At 41.6% G+C, this 22395-nt stretch overlaps 3 protein-coding genes and 1 long non-coding RNA gene across 11 annotated transcripts; 2 read left to right on the forward strand and 2 right to left on the reverse strand.

Annotated features, from left to right (window-relative positions):
* Window positions 1–3: 3 nt before the first annotated feature.
* On the reverse strand, window positions 4–15137 carry LOC5509544 (cytohesin-1). Of its 4 annotated transcripts, none has more exons than XM_048719471.1 (15): window positions 15003–15137; window positions 12327–12400; window positions 11787–11854; window positions 11000–11069; window positions 10495–10613; window positions 10307–10387; window positions 5503–5615; window positions 5117–5190; window positions 4958–5032; window positions 3705–3816; window positions 2217–2293; window positions 2005–2076; window positions 1407–1491; window positions 979–1048; window positions 4–705 (listed from the first exon to the last, which is right to left on the reverse strand). In XM_048719471.1, exons 2-15 carry the CDS (start codon window positions 12369–12371, stop codon window positions 627–629), a joined length of 1140 nt encoding a protein of 379 aa, XP_048575428.1. In that variant the 5' UTR covers window positions 12372–12400; window positions 15003–15137; the 3' UTR covers window positions 4–626. The 4 variants fall into 4 exon arrangements, with proteins under 4 accessions (XP_048575428.1, XP_048575426.1, XP_048575425.1 ...); XM_048719469.1 differs by lacking the exon at window positions 15003–15137 and adding an exon at window positions 14274–14538 and having other exon boundaries at window positions 2005–2120; XM_048719468.1 differs by lacking the exon at window positions 15003–15137 and adding an exon at window positions 14274–14537.
* On the forward strand, window positions 14720–17123 carry LOC5509545 (oxidized purine nucleoside triphosphate hydrolase). The gene is made up of 3 exons (XM_001629990.3): window positions 14720–14972; window positions 15705–15850; window positions 16113–17123. Exons 1-3 carry the CDS (start codon window positions 14821–14823, stop codon window positions 16274–16276), a joined length of 462 nt encoding a protein of 153 aa, XP_001630040.1. The 5' UTR covers window positions 14720–14820; the 3' UTR covers window positions 16277–17123.
* Window positions 15983–21378, reverse strand: LOC5509546 (RING finger protein 151). 5 transcript variants are annotated; one of them, XM_048719476.1, is made up of 8 exons: window positions 20503–21378; window positions 19201–19203; window positions 19069–19080; window positions 18971–18973; window positions 18864–18866; window positions 18719–18789; window positions 18623–18625; window positions 15983–17087 (listed from the first exon to the last, which is right to left on the reverse strand). In XM_048719476.1, the coding sequence occupies exons 1-8, from the start codon at window positions 21376–21378 to the stop codon at window positions 17066–17068; spliced, it is 993 nt and encodes a 330-aa protein (XP_048575433.1). In that variant the 3' UTR covers window positions 15983–17065. The 5 variants fall into 5 exon arrangements, 3 of the variants coding, with proteins under 3 accessions (XP_048575433.1, XP_001630068.3, XP_048575432.1); XR_007305180.1 differs by having other exon boundaries at window positions 18623–18721; XR_007305179.1 differs by having other exon boundaries at window positions 18719–18721; window positions 18864–18973.
* On the forward strand, window positions 21255–21945 carry LOC116616373. Its single transcript, XR_004295334.2, has 2 exons — window positions 21255–21382; window positions 21462–21945. It is a non-coding gene; the product is annotated as an uncharacterized LOC116616373 (long non-coding RNA).
* The last annotated feature ends 450 nt before the right edge of the window (window positions 21946–22395 follow it).

Genomic DNA, 22395 nt, shown 5'->3' on the forward strand with positions numbered 1-22395 from the left:
ATCTTTAGTTTTCAAATTCTTTTTATTATCCTTATACTTATTTTATATTACAAATATTCTCTAAAAAATAAAAACATAGATTCCTAATGTCTTTAGCTGTCGTAGTAGCAAGTACATGTATAGTGTCTATTAAATTAATAGAAGGTGGGATTGTTGTGATGGTTGATGAATGGTAAACAAAAACTGTTGAGGTGACTGCCAAGAGAGAATAGAGAGTAGAATTCACCTAGATGGTCTGTCTAAATTTTAATTTATAACCTAGTCTTTGTATTCTATCAAAATATTCAAAAATCAATTGTGTGTTCTGTGATTTAAGTCTAAAACTCATACAGCGATATTAGCTAAGCCATGAGTAGTTAGAGACCACTTGGTGATGGGTAGAGGTGAATGTACATGTTTTCTGAAAAGTGATGTATAGCAACAGTTGTTGTCAGGAAGATACCCTTTCTCTTCTCTCCCGTTTAGAACATACATCTTCCATACAATAGCCCACAGGAAACCCACTCTAAGACACAGCTATCTGCAGGGTTACGACACAGGTAACCCATATCTGGCTTCCGTCTACTAGCCCATGCAGGAAACCACAGGGGCCCCACCAGATGTGCAGACCTATATTACAGAACTTGCTAGGTGTACATTGCTTGTGTGACTTTCTTTTTTCTCGTCTGTAGCATGTCATAGAAAGGGTCGAATATCATGCTTGCCCTAGAATCAAGAAAATTAATGAGATTGTGCCACAAGAGAGATCATGGTTTAATTTAAGGTATGTAAATATCATTAGCATGCTCACCTCTCAAAAAGTATTTAGTTGAAATTATAAGCAGGGATGAATATATATGATCAAATGTCTCCCCCTTAGCAAAGTTAGACTCCCCCCCTAGGTAAGATTTTCTAGCATAGACCTCCCCCCTTCCCTTCCAATGCGTACCCCTTGATGTCTGCAGGGTGCAATAATTACCTTATCTGTTCAACACTTACTTAATGCATTGAATCCATGTTTGCCGCTCCTCTTCAGATGATGCACAGATACGATAAACATCATGATGTCCTGTAGGCAAAGATTATCATCAGATTGCATGCTCTTCATTAACAACAACCAGGCATGTAGCTAAGACAAAACAGCTCACTGGCACAGATATCTGTGGGAAGAAAGTAACAGGCGTCTGCCTAGGGGTGTGGGGGGGGGGTATGCACCCCCCCCCCTAGCCACCAAAAATTGAGCCATCAATTTCTTATTGAAGGATGTCAAATGCTATCCTTTTCCAGTATGGCACCTATGACCGTGCACCCATTAGCAAATCCTCGGTATGTGTCTAGGAAGACCTAATCCATGCTTGAAGCACGATCCATTTATTCAGAATATGTATAAGATAGAATAGATTCTAAAAAATACAAGGGGAATGCACCTTCAACCACTTTCCCTTCCGAGTCTGTCTTGCACGCCTTGATGAGACCAGTCGAGTTTTCACTCGAGTAAATCTCAAAACAGTACTGAAAAGAGTGTAAAGATAGAGTCCATTAGCACTTCAAGCAGCCAAAAAAAATTGTATTTAAAGAAAATTCAGTTCAGTTCAATTCAGTTTTTGTAATTAGTTTGCACCATCATTTTTTAAAATTTGCCAAATTTTACAGGAACGCCTTTAGGTTTAAAATTGACATGGAAAGTGATTTAGAAAACTAAAAATCAATCAAAACAGCTTTAAAGATGTTTTAAAAGGAAACATCACCCATGATTATGGACATGTTCACATTTCTAAAGACATCATCAAAACTATTGCTGCAGATTTTACATTTCCTAGTACAAGACTTTTGATGCCCATTGATGGAAATTGCTCTGAATTCTTTTGAAATGTTAGAAATCCTCGGCCTTATATCATAAAAACATTCTAACAAAATAAAAAAAACCCATAAAATTTAGTGGATGAATTAAAAAATGGCTTCACATAATGTCTTAACAAATAACAAAGGTGTGGCTGACAATTTTTCTTTAAAGTTATCCCTCACCTTTCGCTTGGCATCATTAGCTTCTCTAACTTGTAAATTCTCCAGCGGAATGATACCTCTAGGCTCACGATCCTAAACAGATTAATCAGGAGAATGATACCTCTAGGCTCACGATCCTAAACAGATTAATCAGGAGGTCTATACAACATCTCCTTACATATGTCCTTTTTTTCGAACTGGTTATTAGCAATGTTAACATTTCGATGTCCTACCCCAGCATTCTTGAAGTAGTACAGACAGTTGTCTTTGAGAATAAAGTAACGCTTTCTCCAGCTCTTGTGCAAGCCACCTGATGGAAAGCAGATAAACAGTAATTCAAGACACTGCATAAGGAATCATTTATATAAAGAAGTTAGGAAGAAAGTGCTCCCAAGCCACCTGATGGAAAGCAGATAAACAGTAATTCAAGACACTGCATAAGGAATCAATTATATAAAGAAGTTAGGAAGAAAGTGCTCCCAAGCCACCTGATGGAAAGCAGATAAACAGTAATTCAAGACACTGCATAAGGAATCATTTATATAAAGAAGTTAGGAAGAAAGTGCTCCCAAGCCACCTGATGGAAAGCAGATAAACAGTAATTCAAGACACTGTATAAGAAATCATTTATAAAAAGAAGTTAGGAAGAAAGTGCTCCCAAGCCACCTGATGGAAAGCAGATAAACAGTAATTCAAGACACTGCATAAGGAATCATTTATATAAAGAAGTTAGGAAGAAAGTGCTCCCTGATTCCACCACCCTATGCAGACCATGGGCCGGTTCCTGAAAGGCCGATCAACCTAACCCTCTATCAGCGCCTAATCCCGGGGTAAAAATTCGCTAATCGTAGGTTAGCTAACCGACGGATAACTCACCGTTCCCGAAAGCCAAGTAATCCCCCGAATGACTAACCCTGGATTAAACGAGTGAAAAACTGGTTTGAGGAGTATAATTCACACAGGGTACCCAGTATATCAACAGAAAGCAACTTAAATTTACCTTTGGTGATTTTATTTTCGCAGAAAAGCCCCAAAACACCTCTACATCACCTGTAATTACCTCCATTTCATGGCCAAAAAAGTGTCATTTGCAGGATTCGAGTTGGTGCGTGACACTAGCGAGACAGATTCATTTCGAGTATAAATTTCATGTAACTTTCTGTCTGTCCCAGCACAATTTTCAAGTCTGCATCGCAACGAAGGTCACATAATAAAGCGAAATGTTAGGATATTTGATCCCTACATTGTTTTGTGTAACGTCTTTTTTGTCGACAACTTAATTTTATGAAGCTTTAGTTCTACTACAAAGTTTGGGAGGCCTGTGTTACGCCAACTAAACAGTGGGTTAGCAAGTTAACACACCTCGCGAGCAGGGTTAGATTTTACCTCCAAACTGACCCAGAGTTAGCGCTAACCAGCGTTTCGGGAACAGAACTAATCTGGGGGTAAAAATTTAATCGTGGGTTAGGGTTAATTTAACCCTGGGTTAGTGCAAATCGGCTTTTCAGGAACCGGCACCATGTCTACAACTTGTCTGTTGTTTTTATAGACATACCATGCATTTGGTAGTGTGCTGTCATTGAAAATTGCAGCAGTAGTTGTATAAAATTGAGGCTTCTTTGGTATCTCTTTGCAGTGCAGATGTGCAAGGTTTTGCTTGCAAAAGGTACAATACCAGTGTTTGCATATACATTGTTTAGCACGACAACTACATGATGTACCTTCTTTGATGAGTTGCCCTTCACGGTCTGGGTTGAAGAATGTGTGTGTGATATCACTCCCGTCATCTTCAGGAATCTTGAACTCTTCACTCTTAATACTGTCATAAAGAGCCTAAAACAACCACACAACAGTCAACCAAGCAACAATTCACCCACACAAAAAGTCAGAAAGAGCACGAGACAACCACACAACACATCGCCCACACAACAAGTCACCCATACAACAAGTCACCCACACAACAGGTCAACCACACAACAAGTCACCCACCCAACAAGTCACCCACACAACAAGTCAGAAAGAGCATGAGACAACCACACAAAACATCACCCACACAACAAGTCACACACACTACAAGCCACCCACGCAACAAGTCAACCACACAACAGGTGATCCACACAACAAGTCATCTGCACAACAACTCACCCACACAACAAGTCACCCACACAACAGGTGGTCCACACAACAAGTCGCCCACACAACACATCACCCACACAACAAGTCACCCACACAACAGGTGATCCACACAACAAGTCATCTGCACAACAAGTCACCCACACAACAGGTGATCCACACAACAAGTCATCTGCACAACAAGTCACCCACACAACAAGTCACCCACACAACAGGTGATCCACACAACAAGTCGCCCACACAACACATCACCCACACAACAAGTCACCCACACAACAGGTGATCCACACAACAAGTCGCCCACACAACAAGTCACCCATACAACAAGTCACCCACACAACAAGTCACCCACATAACAGGTGATCCACACAACAAGTCGCCCACACAACACGTCACCCACACAACAAGTCACCCGCACAACAAGATACCCGCACAACAGGTGATCCGCACAACAGGTGATCCACACAACAAGTTACCCACACAACAAGTTACCCAAACAACACGTCATGCACAGAACAGGTCACCCACACAACAAGTCATAGGGAGAAAGAAACAACCACACAACAAATTACTTGAACAACAATTCATAAATAGGATACGGGCTTTCTTTAAAATCTAGTCTTCCCCATTTTTTACCCTAGGTATTTAGTCCATATGAAATCCACAAAATGCTATAAATTTGTGGGTAAATTATGCCTTTTTCTACTTTGTCAAAAACATGTTACATTTACACAAAACAAATTTCACTTTGAAACTGATTGCTGTAGAGAGTCAAGAAGCTTTTGTTGAAGATGGAAGTGATTGCTTGATGTACTCCCTAACCACGTCCCTCTAAACTTACCACAAGAAAGTCTCTATCCAGATCCTCTCCACAGTTGATTCCACGATTCATTTGAATAAATTTCTCTACTGTTGGCTGAGGGGAAAACAAAGGGCTATCTGTCACTTGACGATTGTTCAACTAGTAACATGAACATAAAACTGAAAAATGTCATCTTACCTTATCTTTTACATTAGGGTTATGTAGACTGGTGTTTAGTAGGATAATGGCAAAGCTGAGAACATAGCATGTGTCTACAAACAGAGTAAGGACTATCAACATAGCATGTGTCTACAAACAGAGTAAGGACTATCAACATAGCATGTGTCTACAAACAGAGTAAGGACTATCAACATAGCATGTGTCTACAAACAGAGTAAGGACTATCAACATAGCATGTATCTACAAACAGTGCAATACACTCTATCCACTCATGGATTTATTCCATTTTTTAACCCCATCCCAGATCAAAATAACCCACCCACACATGGACTTATCCAATATACTTTTTTACCCAAACCCAGATTAATACACCAATACTGCTCAAATACTTGCACTTCACCCACCCGTGGATGTAAACAGGCCAGGATTATCAGCACAGTACTTCTGGGCAAATGCCTCCATCATTCTATCAATCTTCTGTGCTTCGCCAGGGAGTCTGAAACTCCAGAGGAATTGTCTAAAATGTAAAACAAAACATTGTTGCTTATACTGCAGCCAGCATATACCTACCTACCTACCTACCTACCTACCTACCTACCTACCTACCTACCTACCTACCTACCTACCTACCTACCTACCTACCTACCTACCTACCTACCTACCTACCTACCTACCTACCTACCTACCTACCTACCTACCTACCTACCTACCTACCTACCTACCTACCTACCTACCTACCTACCTACCTACCTACCTACCTACCTACCTACCTACCTACCTACCTACCTACCTACCTACCTACCTACCTACCTACCTACCTACCTACCTACCTACCTACCTACCTACCTACCTACCTACCTACCTACCTACCTACCTACCTACCTACCTACCTACCTACCTACCTACCTACCTACCTACCTACCTACCTACCTACCTACCTACCTACCTACCTACCTACCTACCTACCTACCTACCTACCTACCTACCTACCTACCTACCTACCTACCTACCTACCTACCTACCTACCTACCTACCTACCTACCTACCTACCTACCTACCTACCTACCTACCTACCTACCTACCTACCTACCTACCTACCTACCTACCTACCTACCTACCTACCTACCTACCTACCTACCTACCTACCTACCTACCTACCTACCTACCTACCTACCTACCTACCTACCTACCTACCTACCTACCTACCTACCTACCTACCTACCTACCTACCTACCTACCTACCTACCTACCTACCTACCTACCTACCTACCTACCTACCTACCTACCTACCTACCTACCTACCTACCTACCTACCTACCTACCTACCTACCTACCTACCTACCTACCTACCTACCTACCTACCTACCTACCTACCTACCTACCTACCTACCTACCTACCTACCTACCTACCTACCTACCTACCTACCTACCTACCTACCTACCTACCTACCTACCTACCTACCTACCTACCTACCTACCTACCTACCTACCTACCTACCTACCTACCTACCTACCTACCTACCTACCTACCTACCTACCTACCTACCTACCTACCTACCTACCTACCTACCTACCTACCTACCTACCTACCTACCTACCTACCTACCTACCTACCTACCTACCTACCTACCTACCTACCTACCTACCTACCTACCTACCTACCTACCTACCTACCTACCTACCTACCTACCTACCTACCTACCTACCTACCTACCTACCTACCTACCTACCTACCTACCTACCTACCTACCTACCTACCTACCTACCTACCTACCTACCTACCTACCTACCTACCTACCTACCTACCTACCTACCTACCTACCTACCTACCTACCTACCTACCTACCTACCTACCTACCTACCTACCTACCTACCTACCTACCTACCTACCTACCTACCTACCTACCTACCTACCTACCTACCTACCTACCTACCTACCTACCTACCTACCTACCTACCTACCTACCTACCTACCTACCTACCTACCTACCTACCTACCTACCTACCTACCTACCTACCTACCTACCTACCTACCTACCTACCTACCTACCTACCTACCTACCTACCTACCTACCTACCTACCTACCTACCTACCTACCTACCTACCTACCTACCTACCTACCTACCTACCTACCTACCTACCTACCTACCTACCTACCTACCTACCTACCTACCTACCTACCTACCTACCTACCTACCTACCTACCTACCTACCTACCTACCTACCTACCTACCTACCTACCTACCTACCTACCTACCTACCTACCTACCTACCTACCTACCTACCTACCTACCTACCTACCTACCTACCTACCTACCTACCTACCTACCTACCTACCTACCTACCTACCTACCTACCTACCTACCTACCTACCTACCTACCTACCTACCTACCTACCTACCTACCTACCTACCTACCTACCTACCTACCTACCTACCTACCTACCTACCTACCTACCTACCTACCTACCTACCTACCTACCTACCTACCTACCTACCTACCTACCTACCTACCTACCTACCTACCTACCTACCTACCTACCTACCTACCTACCTACCTACCTACCTACCTACCTACCTACCTACCTACCTACCTACCTACCTACCTACCTACCTACCTACCTACCTACCTACCTACCTACCTACCTACCTACCTACCTACCTACCTACCTACCTACCTACCTACCTACCTACCTACCTACCTACCTACCTACCTACCTACCTACCTACCTACCTACCTACCTACCTACCTACCTACCTACCTACCTACCTACCTACCTACCTACCTACCTACCTACCTACCTACCTACCTACCTACCTACCTACCTACCTACCTACCTACCTACCTACCTACCTACCTACCTACCTACCTACCTACCTACCTACCTACCTACCTACCTACCTACCTACCTACCTACCTACCTACCTACCTACCTACCTACCTACCTACCTACCTACCTACCTACCTACCTACCTACCTACCTACCTACCTACCTACCTACCTACCTACCTACCTACCTACCTACCTACCTACCTACCTACCTACCTACCTACCTACCTACCTACCTACCTACCTACCTACCTACCTACCTACCTACCTACCTACCTACCTACCTACCTACCTACCTACCTACCTACCTACCTACCTACCTACCTACCTACCTACCTACCTACCTACATTCAAATCAAATGGCACACCACAGGTGGCAAAGACTCCTTAAAGCCGCATTGTCACCAGTTTACTTCCGGAGGTCTGATGGAAACCTCAACCGCAAAAAGACAAAAGAATCTATTAGAATCCGAGATATTTAACAGGCCATCTGCTCTAAATTATCAATCACATCCTCAAAGAAACATCCAATAGACACAATTCTGTCAATATTTTGAATTTTTTTTCGCGTTTTTCGTTAAAAATCATCGGATATTTTAACGTAATCGACCGGAAGTAAACTGGTGACAATGCGGCTTTAAGAGACAACAGAGAAATAAGTCCTTGCAACAACCATCCAATGCACACCACATACCTGTCAACCCAGGAAAATCTCAAGGCTTGAGAACTTATTTGGGGGGAGAGAGGTGGGGTATATTCTCTTTTTGGGGAGGGGTGGGTATACCCTCACAGGTGATTCCTGTCCAGAAGGATCTCGCACACAAATCCACATAGATCTCACAGGGGTGTTTGATAATTTGTGCTAAGCAAGGGAATTATTGTTTTAAATATTTTGATAGAAAATATTGATTTTCGATAGAGTAATTTTTTGGAAGTAATAAAAACCACTAGATTTGGTGCTCCACAGGGGAGAACGGGCGAATGTCTCCAAAATCTCGAGATTCTCGCCTAATAGAGGAGAGTTTACAGGTATGAATCTGGGAGGATCAGTATAGATTAGATTGATTTATGTGTATTTTTGTGAAAAGTCTGTCTATAATTCAAAGCTTTCAGTACTAGAATATTTTGCATATTGGCTTCAAAATGTATGCATTGAAAGGCCAACACCCATTAAAATAGTGACACAACCCATTAAGTCTTTCATTGCCTTAACGCCCTGAGACGCCTGTAAAACATAGGCCCAACTCCAAAACGTCAGAAATGCAAACTAAACATCAGCAGACCCGGATACTCATAGATTCCTCCAAGGCATAGACGACCTTCAAAAGTGCATCTAAGCAATGTAATAGAATTGACTCTTTTGTCAAAATATCAACCTTGATTTCTGACCAATTCGTAAACAAATGCTTAAACATTTCTTACCAAAAAAGACACTACAAATAGAGACAAGCAAACACAGATAAAGTCACCAATAGATACCTTTATTGCGCTCCGTCAGGTCCCATTTTACAGCAATCAGTCACAATAATCAATGCTAAAACCTCAATTAAAAGTGAGTCACCATGTTTAGCCTATTTCGCATGCCTGCACTGCATCATGGGAGTCTTGGAAACACCTTGACAGACAGGCGGGCAATCTCCTCCCCAAGAATCATAACAGTTTTTTGATAAGTCTCTTTGCCCCGAAGCCAAACAAAACATTTCCAGGTCTAAGGAACCCAGAATAAGCCTGAAAACAATTTTTGAATAAGGCTGGGTAGCAAAGATGGCCCACATTGGAGAGTATGAGGCCATTCACCAGAAAATTCCTTTCTCACTTGGTGAAGCCCAGACAAGGAATTATCCCATTGAATCAACCTCAGCGTGCAAAAATCCATAAGCACAGTATTAATTATGCCCAAAAAGACTTCATGATGTCCTAAGGCACTCTCCAGATGTGAAAAAGCTGTAATTTTTAAGCAAATTACAAGCAAAACTGTTGTAAGCAACAGACTGTAGCAGTGCCGTCGCTAGAAAGAAAAGTCACCGCAGTGCATTGTTGGAAACTTCAAGGCATAACGTCTTGGGTCAGTGGTAGCTTAGCTTAACTGGTAGTGTTGGACTTGAAATAAGGGGGGAGGTTTCTGTTTTCAGTCTGGTTTTTTTACAATTTTGCTCAAAAGTACCCAGGAGTGAAAGGGTTAAAATAGCGACACAGGAATCAGTTAAACATCCTTTTATCCATTTCTCATCAGTTGTACTCAGCAAATCCGAGGTAAGGTTGCCTAAAAATGACTTGATATCATAATTAACTCAACATTTGCAAAAAAGAAAACACAATACCGTAAGTTGGGCACTATGTAATCTTGTACTATAGTGAAACTTAAGGGCCGAAATTACCTGAGAGCCTGAACGAGAATCATGTCCTTGAATTTATGGAGGTCCACAAACTTAGCAAACACATCCAGGTTAAACTCCTTGCTGGAAAATAACAACAAAAAAGGTTAAATTCCTTGCTGAAAAAAACAACAACAACAAAGAACAATACATACTAAAAAATGAAACAAAAAAGATATTCAAAGACTCACTTCTCGCCGAGGTAGTTTCCAATTTGGGTTTTGTTGAGCCCCTCTTCTTTTAACAGAAAGTCAGCGAGGTCCTCAGGTGTGTTGTTCAGCAATCCATGCATGACGAGATAGTCAATCCCCTATAATAGCAATCATTATTACTCATGCATGACGAGATAGTCAATCCCCTATAATAGCAATCATTATTACACATGTATGACCAGATAGTCAATCCTTATATCATAGTTTTAGTATAATAATTATAGTTTTAGTAAAGCTTTTATTTGAATGCTTAGCATTCTTATCCCTGGTCATAGGGGAGGGGTCAGGCTGCAGAACCAGCAGTAGATGAAAAAAATGTATGTAGGCATCTCATTTTTAAACGAAAGGGTGTACTTAATGTGGAGAAAAGCTCTGTTGTGCTTTCCCAATCATGACTTTTTTATGTTAGTACAATTTAGTCTTTTTTAAAGGTGAAAGTAATTAAATAAAAAAGTATTCTTCACAATTTACAATTGTTTGTTACCTTTTGTGGGTCCATGCTGAACTTCTTTTTTCCAATTTGTTTCTGTTTCATTTTTGGATCTTCTCTGGAACTATAGATTTAAAAACAAGTTAACTTAGTTTTGTTTTTATTTTTACTGTATTGATAGTTCTTACTACCATTACAGGGTTTGTGAGAAGGACAAGGAATAAGCTGTAATCAGGACACAAATGGACCCTTTGCCTTTGAATAAGAACCCCTCCCCCTCCACTCATGTGTAGAACTCCTCCCCCCTCCACCCATGTGTAAAACCCCTCCCCCTCCACCCATGTGTAGAACTCCCCCCCCTCCACCCATGTGTAGAACCCCTCCCCCTCCACCCATGTGTAGAACTCCCCCCCCTCCACCCATGTGTAAAATCCCTCCCCCTTCACCCATGTGTAAAACCCCTCCCCCCTCCACCCATGTGTAAACCCCCACCTCCACCCATGTGTAGAACTCCTCCCCCCTCCACCCATGTGTAGAACCCCTCCCCCCTCCACCCATGTGTAGAACCCCTCCCCCCTCCAACCATGTGTAACCCCCCCTCCACCCATGTGTAGAACTCCTCCCCCTTCACCCATGTGTAGAACCCCTCCCCCCTCCACCCATGTGTAGAACTCCTCCCCCTCCACCCATGTGTAAAATCCCTCCCCCTCCACCTATGTGTAAAACCCCTCCCCCCTCCACCCATGTGTAAACCCCCACCTCCACCCATGTGTAGAACTCCTCCCCCCTCCACCCATGTGTGAGAACCCCTTCCCTCTCCCCCATGTCACATGTCACTCACCCGGTAACATCTTGATGATCAAGGGATTCCAACTCACTAGTCACCTCTGAGATCTCTGCCTTGAGTTGCTAAAAACACACATACTCAAATTATTTCTTTATTCATCTGAAGTAAGTGATACAACATTACAATCCATCTGTATCGTGATGATCAAATTGTCAATTATATTAACCATGATCTATCAATTTTCTAGATCCAACTGTGAAAATAAATATATAGATCATCTTAAAAGGTTTATTGACCGTCAATAATCAAATTTATGGACCATCTTAAAAGGTTTATTGACCGTTAATAATCAAATTTATGGACCATCTTAAAAGGTTTATTGACCGTCAATAATCAAATTTATGGACCATCTTAAAAGGTTTATTGACTGTCAATAATCAAATTTATGGACCATCTTAAAAGGTTTATTGACCATCAATAATCAAATCTGGACTTCTAGACACCCTTCTTTGTCAATTCAAGTGGTCAGTCACATGTGAAGCTCATTTGATCTCTATTTAGAACATGTCACAATAACATGACTGGAAGGAGTACCTGTATTTCTTGTAGAAGATTGGATTTTTTTTGTCTTATGCTCATCAACAGTGCTTGCTCCTTCGGTGTCAGCCCTAAGAAATAAAACATTCAAAACTCAATCCAAAAATCAACTCTTTTTTTTCTAACTTAAAGCATCATCAGAGCCTTGGTGTGTCATATTTACAGGGCAGTATTATCCTTATAAGCTAACCCTATATGCTAAGTAAAAGTGCCACATATATCACATCTGGGTTTGATTTTAGTTTGTAAATGAAAACTAAACTTTTCATCATGGAAATAAATCTGCCTGAGTTGGAGATACAAAAAAGTAAGCTATACATCGAGAGATCGAGAGACAACAAGGGCAAGGTAGCCATTCCCAAGCCCGTCACCAACTATCTAAAGGAAAGCTTGAGCTACAGTGGTGTGGTGCTTTGGAATAGCCTTCCGACTGGGTTGGGGCAAAAAAAAACCCTTAGTACATTTAAAGGTAGCTGCAGAAACTTCTTCAGTTAATCCTAGTTTCATCATACTCTGGAAAGCAGTTTTTAATTGAAATATATCTCATGGATATAAATTTATATAGCTTGGAATAGAAGTAAATAATATAGCATATAACTATTATGGTTTTATTATACATATACTGAGAGTCCAGCTTCTTAAGATAAAATTGTATTGATCGATTGATTGAACGACAGTGTCACAGTGTTTTGTTTACAACTCGAAAGTACCAAATAATCTAGAAAATTTTGGCTTGTGCCGTCTCTCTGTGAACCCCTAGAAATACTATTCTAATAGAAAAGGCAATTTCTTCTAGAAACCCCCTTTAACGGTGGACATGGGAAGAACCCACTTCATAAAACACTGAATCATTTTACTACTAATAATAATACCGAGCTTGAATATTGTACTTCTTGGCACTATCCTGTTAACATGTTGATATTGTAATAACGCGGCCCTTTTTTACAAGAGATCACTGTATTTTTCAATCTAAGTACTTCTAACCGAATTCAACAACTCTCACTCCAGGTTGGATACCACTACCTTAAAACAACATCTAACTATTTACATAACTCAGTGAAGTAAGCGCACGTGCGAATGTCCCTTGGTGTTAGTTTGACACACAATGTCTCGAACAATACTCATAACAACATTAACAGGATAGTACAAGGAAGTATAATATTCAAGGTCAGTATTATTATTAACTTATATACTTAACAATATCAGTGATGTGTGTGCGTGCGTTATGCTAGAGTCTAGCCTAATGAAGCCTTACGAAAGACGAAAATTTAGCAAAGTTGAGTACTAGTTTTGGTACACAATATTCAATACCTTGGTTAACAAACACAACTATTTGGGTATTTTGATTGATTTGTGTAATTCTAGATATATAATACATACAGGGTTTAGCAGCTTGTAGAAGGAGAAAGTCTGACAGACCCAATATAACATTACTTCCAATATAAAACCTTATCTTCCTTGTTCTAAAAACTCCTTAATCGCACACACACTCAAACATCTATTAATCGTCTAATTGAGTCCTTTAATCATGGTAATTGATGTGATAGACAGTGCGGTCTATAACAATTTGATAAGAAACTCGTGCCTTCGTGAATGAGCGAGTTATTTTAGACGTATCTCAGCATTTCAAAGGCGATTGACACAGCATACTTATAATAGTAGACTTTAGATGATCTCTTTTTGCTATGACCTTTTCAAAGCGGTATAACATTGTTTAATCACCATCGGTAGTTTCTAAGATCTGATTATCAGAGAGAGTTTGATTGTGAAAACAACCGACCAAAACATCAAATAATTAGAGTTAACACAAACGAAGCGACAAGATTGACCGACTCAAACAAACGATATTCCCCCGGCAGAGATAAACTATAGTCCATAGATTGCTAACGAGATATCACAGGTTCGTTGGCGGTGAATTACTCACTAAACTATTCTCGTACCCACCATTGATGACACCGGAGTCGAATCTTTCCGGCGCGAGAGGGGCGCTCATTTTTGTGCACAAATGTCAGGAAAACCGGTTTAAATGTCGCCCGGAGTACAATGTGGGACTGTCTAGCTGTTGTGCACTCAGTTTGTACGACTAGAGCTCCAATTGCGGAGAACTTTTAACGAATTTTCGGCATTTTTTCCCCTGGCAGCTGGTTTGACTATCACGGAAGCGAATCTCCAGCTGTCGTACCCAGGACTTGGTGGGAATAGCACAGGGCACCCGTAAGAGATGTAAATTTTTTTCTTTGACGTAAGATTCAAACAATACAAACAAACAAGCAAAATTAGGCGAAATTAGCAAATGATTTTTTGACTATTTTCATGTCAAGTTGTACTTCTTGAGAGTTCTGAGTTTACCGCAATAAAATTAGATAACTGTAATTTTTAGCGTTACCACAGGGAACCCGGTTGTTAAAAACAAACCTCGTGGATTTACGACGGGTTCTCGCTTGATTGATGTAAAGAAATATTTCGCTTTTCTTCTGAAATCTTGGCTACCATGAGCAAGAACAAGTTGTTAACGCTAGTACTAGTTCATGATAGCGTTAGAGTTTTGCTCGGCATGAAGAAGAGAGGTTTTGGCGTGGGTCGGTGGAACGGGTTTGGCGGGAAAGTTGAGTGTGGAGAAACGATAGAGCAGGCTGCAAGACGGTAAGAATTACAACGATAAGTGTAACAAACCTCTTCCTCGTGAACTAGCATCAGATCATACTCGAATTTGTCCTCTCTTCTCCGCAACGCTTAACTTTGTTAGCCTGTTCCCCTAGCTGCCAGAATGTCTCCCCCCTACACACAAGGAACGCATTGATACACCCCCTCCCCCTACACATATGAAAAGTGCATGAATCCCCTCCCCCCCAACACGCACAGGGTTCCAATAAATATATCTGTTTGTCTGTCAGGATAACACCACACAGATTCCTGACACCTACCCTCTCTCCCCTCCCACCACACAAATAAATAACACATGGATGGGTCGCTGAAGTTTGCTTGTAAACAATACTGTTTTTTTTAAAGATTTTAGTGAAGGAAAGTACATAAAATACATTTTTAAAAATAAAACTGGACATACGTACCAGAAAAATCTCAATGTCATGTAGATTGCTGCACACTTTGGCAGGCACGTACACAGGGTGCACTCGTACCCCCCCCCGTTGGTAACTTCTTTTTAAGGAATATTCAAATACTATGCTTTTTCCATATAATACCTATGACTGCACATCTCCCCACAGCCAATCCTGGGTTTGCACCTGCTTGGTGATAGCTCTCAATTTTTATTTTATTCCTTAGTGACTGTTTTTAATGTTTAATCTTGTTTCTTAGTGACTGTTCTGAATTTTTATTTTGTTCCTTAGTGACTGTTCTGAATGTTTATCTTGTTAGTGAGTTACTGGAAGAATCAGGTCTCACTGCAACACGTCTTGAGGAGGCAGGAATACTCATGTTTGAGTTCAAGGGAGACCCTGTTATTTTGGAGGTTCATGTGTTTAGATCAGAAGAATTTACAGGAGAACCAACCGAAACAGAAGGTGAGACTTAGGTCGCCAAGTCACAGGGGTGTTGTGGCCATTGGGCGCCATTCCCCCCAACCCTCCTATCCCTTTTCTTCACCAAAAACTGTCACACCCCAAAGTCTAGCATCTATTCTGTAAAATGCATTATTGTTAAAAGAATCATATGCTTTTATTAGTCTTTTTCTATATAAAAATAACAGCTGTTGTAAAACTATAAAAGCCCTTGATCTCTTAAATCTTCTTCTGGAGCTGTAACAGTACGTTATTTATTTTACAGAAATGAGACCTCATTGGTTTGAAAATAGTGCAATTCCATTTGACGAGATGTGGCCTGATGATATCCTATGGTTTCCACATTTTCTGAAGAAAGAGAAGTTTGAGGGATATTTTCTGTTTGAAGGACTATCAAAGATACTAGATTATAAACTTGATGTGTTGTGATAATCTCTAGCTAGTTTTAGTTTACACTTGGCAGTGGGCAGTGAATAGGATATGAGTTATATAATGGTAAAAAAAACTCTTGTTTTTGTTGTTGAGAGCTCGGCTGTCCATTTTTTGCAGAGAAAATCTGGAATTTGCCATCACCACCACCCTTAAAATATATTTTTTCGGCTGGCGCTAGGCAAAATTATGTTGCACGTTCAAGATGCAGAAAAAAGAAAATGTTGTCCTGCTTTGAGCAGCTCTTTTATCAAATCATTTTCTCCACTTTGTCACTGACAGGTGTTAACTGCAGGGTGGGATGGACGCAGGTTGGATTGCTGGGTGACTCAGATTTCCAGGTTGTTGTTTGTGTGAGCAAAGGACAAACTTGAGTATCAAGTTCCTAACAGCTTCTGCAAATATGTTACCAATAAGAGTGACAATAAAAAGCTAGTCCAAGCATGGGAGTGAGGCTATAATGTTCATATGGCTTTTCATTGGTCAAAGTTTTTAACAATTTTGCCACTATTGAACTTCTTAAATATGTAGCTTTCTGGATACTTGATTCGCAAGTTTGTCCATTCACAGAAACACAAGCAATGGACTCTAATTAACCCTGCAATTTACAATTTATCTGCCACAGAAAGAGAAGACCACTTTGTTCCTGTTCCATTAATATCTTCTCTTCCTTGTGTCAGGAGCTTGTTAGGAAAGCTTGTATCTCTGGAGTTTGCCTTGTGCTTCTTTTGCCTCCATGCTTGATGTTAACTGGGAAATGGAAACCAGTGACACAGCCTTCCAGATTATCTAGCTTTCCACATGATTGGCACTATAACAACAGACAAAAATAAACCAATTAGATGGTTAAATTGATACAACAGTCCGGTTCCCCTAGTCCTGAGCCTCTAACGTAGTTAGCTTGATTTTTCAGGGATGCTAATGCGGCACTGATCTTAGCCCGTCAATAACTTGCAAGGGGCTTGCAAGGCTCTGGGACTAGGATTTATTTGGTTTCTTTTGGGTGGTGGCAGGTAGGGGTACCGGATGTGACAGTTATGGGGGTGCCGGGTGTGGCAGGTATGGGGGTGCCGGGTGTGGCAGGTATGGGGGTACCGGGTGTGGCAGGTATGGGGGCTCTCGGTGAGGCAGGTATGGGGGTGTCGGGTGAGGCAGGTATGGGGGTGCCGGGTGTGGCAGGTATGGGGGTGCTGGGTGTGGCAGGTATGGGGGTGCTGGGTGTGGTAAGTAGGGGGTTGCTGGGTGTGGCAGGTATTGGGGTGCCGGGTGTGACAGTTATGGGGGTGCCAGGTGTGGCAGGTATGGGGGTGCCGGGTGTGGCAGGTATGGGGGTGGCAGGTATGGGGGTACTGGGTGTGGCAGGTATGGGGGCTCTTGGTGAGGCAGGTAGGGGTACCGGGTGTGGCAGGTATGGGGGTGCCGGGTGTGACAGGTATGGGGGTACTGGGTGTAGCAAGTAAGGGGTTGCTTGGTGTGGCAGGTATGTGGGTGGCGGGTGTGGCAGGTATGGGGGTGCCGGGTGTGGCAGGTATGGGGGTACTGGGTGTGGCAGGTATGGGGGATCTTGGTGAGGCAGGTAGGGGTACCGGGTGTGGCAGGTATGGGGGTGCTGGGTGTAGCAAGTAGGGGGTTGCTGGGTGTGGCAGGTATGGGGGTGCCGGGTGTGGCAGATATGTGGGTGGCAGGTATGGGCACTGGATGTGTAGTCATAGGTAGGAACAATGAACTTCCCTATATGCTTGTAAGTGTCACAGTTTTTGTGAACCATTCCATTTTTAGATGAATGGATTAGCCAGTCTTATATGACCTTTTGTTGAGGTTTTGGTTGAGCTCATCAAAAGCAATATTCTGCCCTCATTATTTTGACTTTTGTTGTTCTCTTTTCCACTATGAATTTATCATTCCATTTCCACCTATAACTTTGAATACTAGCTTGCAATTCTTTTGGTAAACAAAAATAAAGCCCACAGATGATATGGATACAAAAATTATTATCCTACTGCAATTTGCTTGTGCTGCCCCACATCACTTTTGCACACGACAAATGCATGCACACCTAAAATAGTCTGGTCCACAAAAATGCTGTGACACTTATATAATACAGAATATTGCACCTACTTACCTATGAGCTCCTGGTATGTTATAAAAGTTGTAAATTACTTACTAAATTATTTTGTGCTGTGGATTTTTTAATTCATAGGTATATTTATATATTTTTTTTTTAGGCAGACTGAATAAGGAGGGCGGGGGAGGGAGGAGGACTTGCTCAGCTTCTTTATATTTTTGGTAAAAAAGCACTAAAGCAGATCATTATTTGGAGGTTGTTTTAGACTTGTGAATACTCACCATCTGTTTAGGGAAACACCATTGACATGCAAATAAAAAAAATAGATTGTAAGAAATTACAAGATTTATTTGTCAAAATCATTTTCACATACTTACCCCCTGTAAGTGTGTGACGTGGGAGTGTCAGGTTGTGTAGAGAGAAAAAATAATAATTTGTTAGCTTCTGGCTGTAGTTTGAAATAACAAAATAGGATGTTATTTTTGGTTTGTCACTAAAAATCAATAGGGTCATTTGACTTACCCCCTGCGTTACCATGGCCATGCATGCAACAAAAAGATAAATTATTAGTTTCATTGAAAAATAATAGAAAATAAATTCAGATAAGTGAGATATGATGCCATACTTACAAACTGGTTTGGTAATTGAGCCACAGCAGATGTAAAAAAAGGAAATACATTAGTTATAATTATCTTTACAAAATTATTAATTAATAATATATACTTACCACGTCAACAATCTGGAATCAGCATGTAAACAGAAACAGAAGATTAGGATTAGTAGATGAGTTCAAATAAGAAGAATCCAATTATTCTACCAATAATAGCATTTTTAAATGAATTATTCAATTATGACTCACCGGCTTTATTGTCCAAATTATGTCATGAAAAAAAAAATTGTCACAAAATTAGTTTTGCTGTCAAATACTGTAGCCATGTTGTCTAACTATAGTGACTCATTTGCACTTGTCTTATACACCATACAGCCTTTCTTATACACACATCCACCCATCACATACACCACATCTCATACACCATACAGCCTGAGTTATACACACATCCACTCATCACATACACCACATGGCTCATACACCATACAGCCTGTCTTATACACACATCCACCCATCACATACACCACATGTCTCATACACCATGCAGCCTGAGTTATACACACATCCACCCATCACATACACCATACAGCCTGAGTTATACAGTCACACATCTTCACATACACCACATCACATGCCTCATACACTTACAGCCAGAGTTATACACACATCCTCACGTCACATACACCACACGCCTCATACAACATACAGCCTGTCTTATATACACATCCACCCATCACATACACCACATGGCTCATACACCATGCAGCCTGTCTTATACACACATCCACCCATCACATACACCACATGTCTCATACACCATACAGCCTGAGTTATACACACATCCACCCATCACATACACCATACAGCCAGAGTTATACAGTCACACATCTTCACATACACCACATCACATGCCTCATACACCATACAGCCAGAGTTATACACACATCCTCATGTCACATACACCACACGCCTCATACAACATACAGCCTGAGTTATACACACATCCACCCATCACATACACCACATGGCTCATACACCATACAGCCTGTCTTATACACACATCCACCCATCACATACACCACATGTCTCATACACAATACAGCCTGTCTTATACACACATCCACCCATCACATACACCACGTCTCATATACCATGCAGCCTGAGTTATACACACATACACCACATGTCTCATACACCATACAGCCTGTCTTATACACACACACACCCACCCATCACATACACCACATGTCTCATACACCATACAGCCTGAGTTATACACACATCCACCCATCACATACACCATACAGCCTGAGTTATACAGTCACACATCTTCACATACACCACATGTCTCATACACCATACAGCCTGACTTACGCCCCATCCATCTATCCCATCCATGCATGAAGAGGAAGGGTGGCACAGAAGGGTGCTAACATGTATTGTACACCATACAGTCTGCATTATATATGGCCGCACATTTTAATTTTACTCCCCCTTTACGTCCATAGGGATATATCACACAAACTCTCAGGACCTAAGCAGCATTCTTACCCCTTGATGCCAGCGACATGCCTCATCGTGGTTCGCCTCTTCAAGAAATAACTTATTGCAGTGTAAACACAGCTTTGCTGTATCCAGGGGACTGTGGGGACGTCCAGGTGTGGACACCCTACTTCTTGGTGGTTGCCAGTGCCCCGGATGTGGGCCGGGGGAGGTAGCAACAGCTAGGTCCCCCCCTGACATGTGACTTCGACTAGTGCTAGGGGTGACAGAGGCAGGCCGGTTGGGATTATTACGCATTATAGTATCCCACATTTTCATCTTTTCTAAATCCCTTTCTTGGAGTTCTCTTTTGAAAGTTTCTCCTTGTAAATGAATTCTGTGTTCTCTGACTGCTGCGTCCATCGCGCGCCGGTTCTGTACGATCATGTGCAAGTTTTTCCGTCGAGTGCATTTCTTCACAATCTGATGCATTCGTAAGTCGACCAATCGAGTCTTGTGACCACATCCCTCACATTCGACTTCTCGATACTCACATTTGGATAAATGTAAAGGCAAATCTCTCCTTCGTGATTTCTTATTGCAACCACTATTCGGGCAAATGGTACGGGTCAATGGACACGACCCTTTCAAATGCGCTTCCAAGTCCCTGATTGTGATTAACTGCTCACAACCTTTCGTGCAGTTTACATGGATTCGCTCGTATCGCCGTTTCCACATCGGATCTAAGTCACTTGTTTTCCCTTCACCCATTGATTTTCCGCAAAGTGGGCACCCAAGATGCTTTATAGATCGCTTGTTGTAGCATTTTGTGCATAGCACATGTCCACAACCGGTAACTAAGGGATGAAGGTAAACTTTACGGCAGTAAGAACACAGAAATTCCGACGGTACTGGATCATCGAAGTACTCCAAGTCAACCCCCATGGATGTTAGTAAGGTCTTGAATATGGATGTGAGTATGGTCTTGAATTCTTGAATCGCTAAGAACCTGTCTTTCTCTCTTTCAGGTACTCCTTCGAGTGGTCGCGAACGTAAACGAATACCTCAAGTGTAATAATATACGGTATCACTTATGGTGACGATTTGTGTTCATTCAACTGTGACGATTTTGCGCGCTCTTTGAACAAGTGCTAAAAAATAAATGCACATTCAGAATTTCTCCCAGATTTCGCAAGTTGTTCAAATAAATTTCTAAATTTAAATTTGAACATTAAAGCCGCATTGTCACCAGTTTATGAGCCGTGTTTATGAGTTGTTTGCCAGAGTTTACTTTAAAGATTGACACGCAGCGGGCGTTAGAACAAACAAACAATTTGATAGCAGGCAGGGAATCATGAGCGAAACGGAAAGCCAGTTAACTGCTGGGATACCATTTCAATGCAGTCCTCATTTTACGGCATTTTCTACACGAATTCTGTGGTGGAAGGGGACGAACTCTTCCTAACCGCCATTGTCCCAGTAGTGACCTTCGGCAGAATACGAAAACAAAAATTTCACAGAGAAAAACAAAAATGGACAAAAATGCAATAATATTTTAGCTGGGCTAGCATAAACCTCTTTTCCCTAAATTTATCTGGGCTGGCTTTTTGAGAAACCTTCATTTACCCCAGCTATGTGCCTGTTGAGTGACAGGAAATGATGTGTTGTTGTCCGATAACGAACTCCCTGCGCCTCGGAGATTTGCTATGACATTGACGATGTAAAAATATCTCCCCCCCCACCCCATAAAATCAGAAATAGTAATAATGATAATAATAATGATGATGATGATGATGATAGACCATGAACACTTCTTTCCCTGTTGAGGTTATGTCGTTTTCCTGGAAATCACAAACGACACTGTAACGAGTATGATGCTACGAGTACGAGTATAAACAAATCAAATGACTCATAACTAAATAATTTCTTCAACACTCGAATTTGTTTCAGAGTTAGGACTAA

The sequence above is a fragment of the Nematostella vectensis genome, chromosome 12 (genome assembly GCF_932526225.1).
Source record: "Nematostella vectensis chromosome 12, jaNemVect1.1, whole genome shotgun sequence".
Classification (NCBI taxonomy): domain Eukaryota; kingdom Metazoa; phylum Cnidaria; class Anthozoa; order Actiniaria; family Edwardsiidae; genus Nematostella; species Nematostella vectensis.

Bases quoted from the DNA above. Each gene is read 5' to 3' on its own strand.
- LOC5509544 (XM_048719468.1), bottom strand. From the start codon at position 14,322: ATGAGCGCCCCTCTCGCGCCGGAAAGATTCGACTCCGGTGTCATCAAT. The intron at 10,388-10,494 runs GTGAGTCTTTGA...GTTATTTTCCAG, and splicing joins GGAAACTACCTCGGCGAGAA to CAAGGAGTTTAACCTGGATG. The intron at 2,294-3,704 runs GTACATCATGTA...GCTTTCCATCAG, and splicing joins AGGGCAACTCATCAAAGAAG to GTGGCTTGCACAAGAGCTGG.
- LOC5509545 (XM_001629990.3), top strand. From the start codon at position 14,821: ATGAGCAAGAACAAGTTGTTAACGCTAGTACTAGTTCATGATAGCGTT. The intron at 14,973-15,704 runs GTAAGAATTACA...TTATCTTGTTAG, and splicing joins ATAGAGCAGGCTGCAAGACG to TGAGTTACTGGAAGAATCAG. The intron at 15,851-16,112 runs GTGAGACTTAGG...TTTATTTTACAG, and splicing joins AGAACCAACCGAAACAGAAG to AAATGAGACCTCATTGGTTT.
- LOC5509546 (XM_048719475.1), bottom strand. From the start codon at position 21,378: ATGGGGGTTGACTTGGAGTACTTCGATGATCCAGTACCGTCGGAATTT.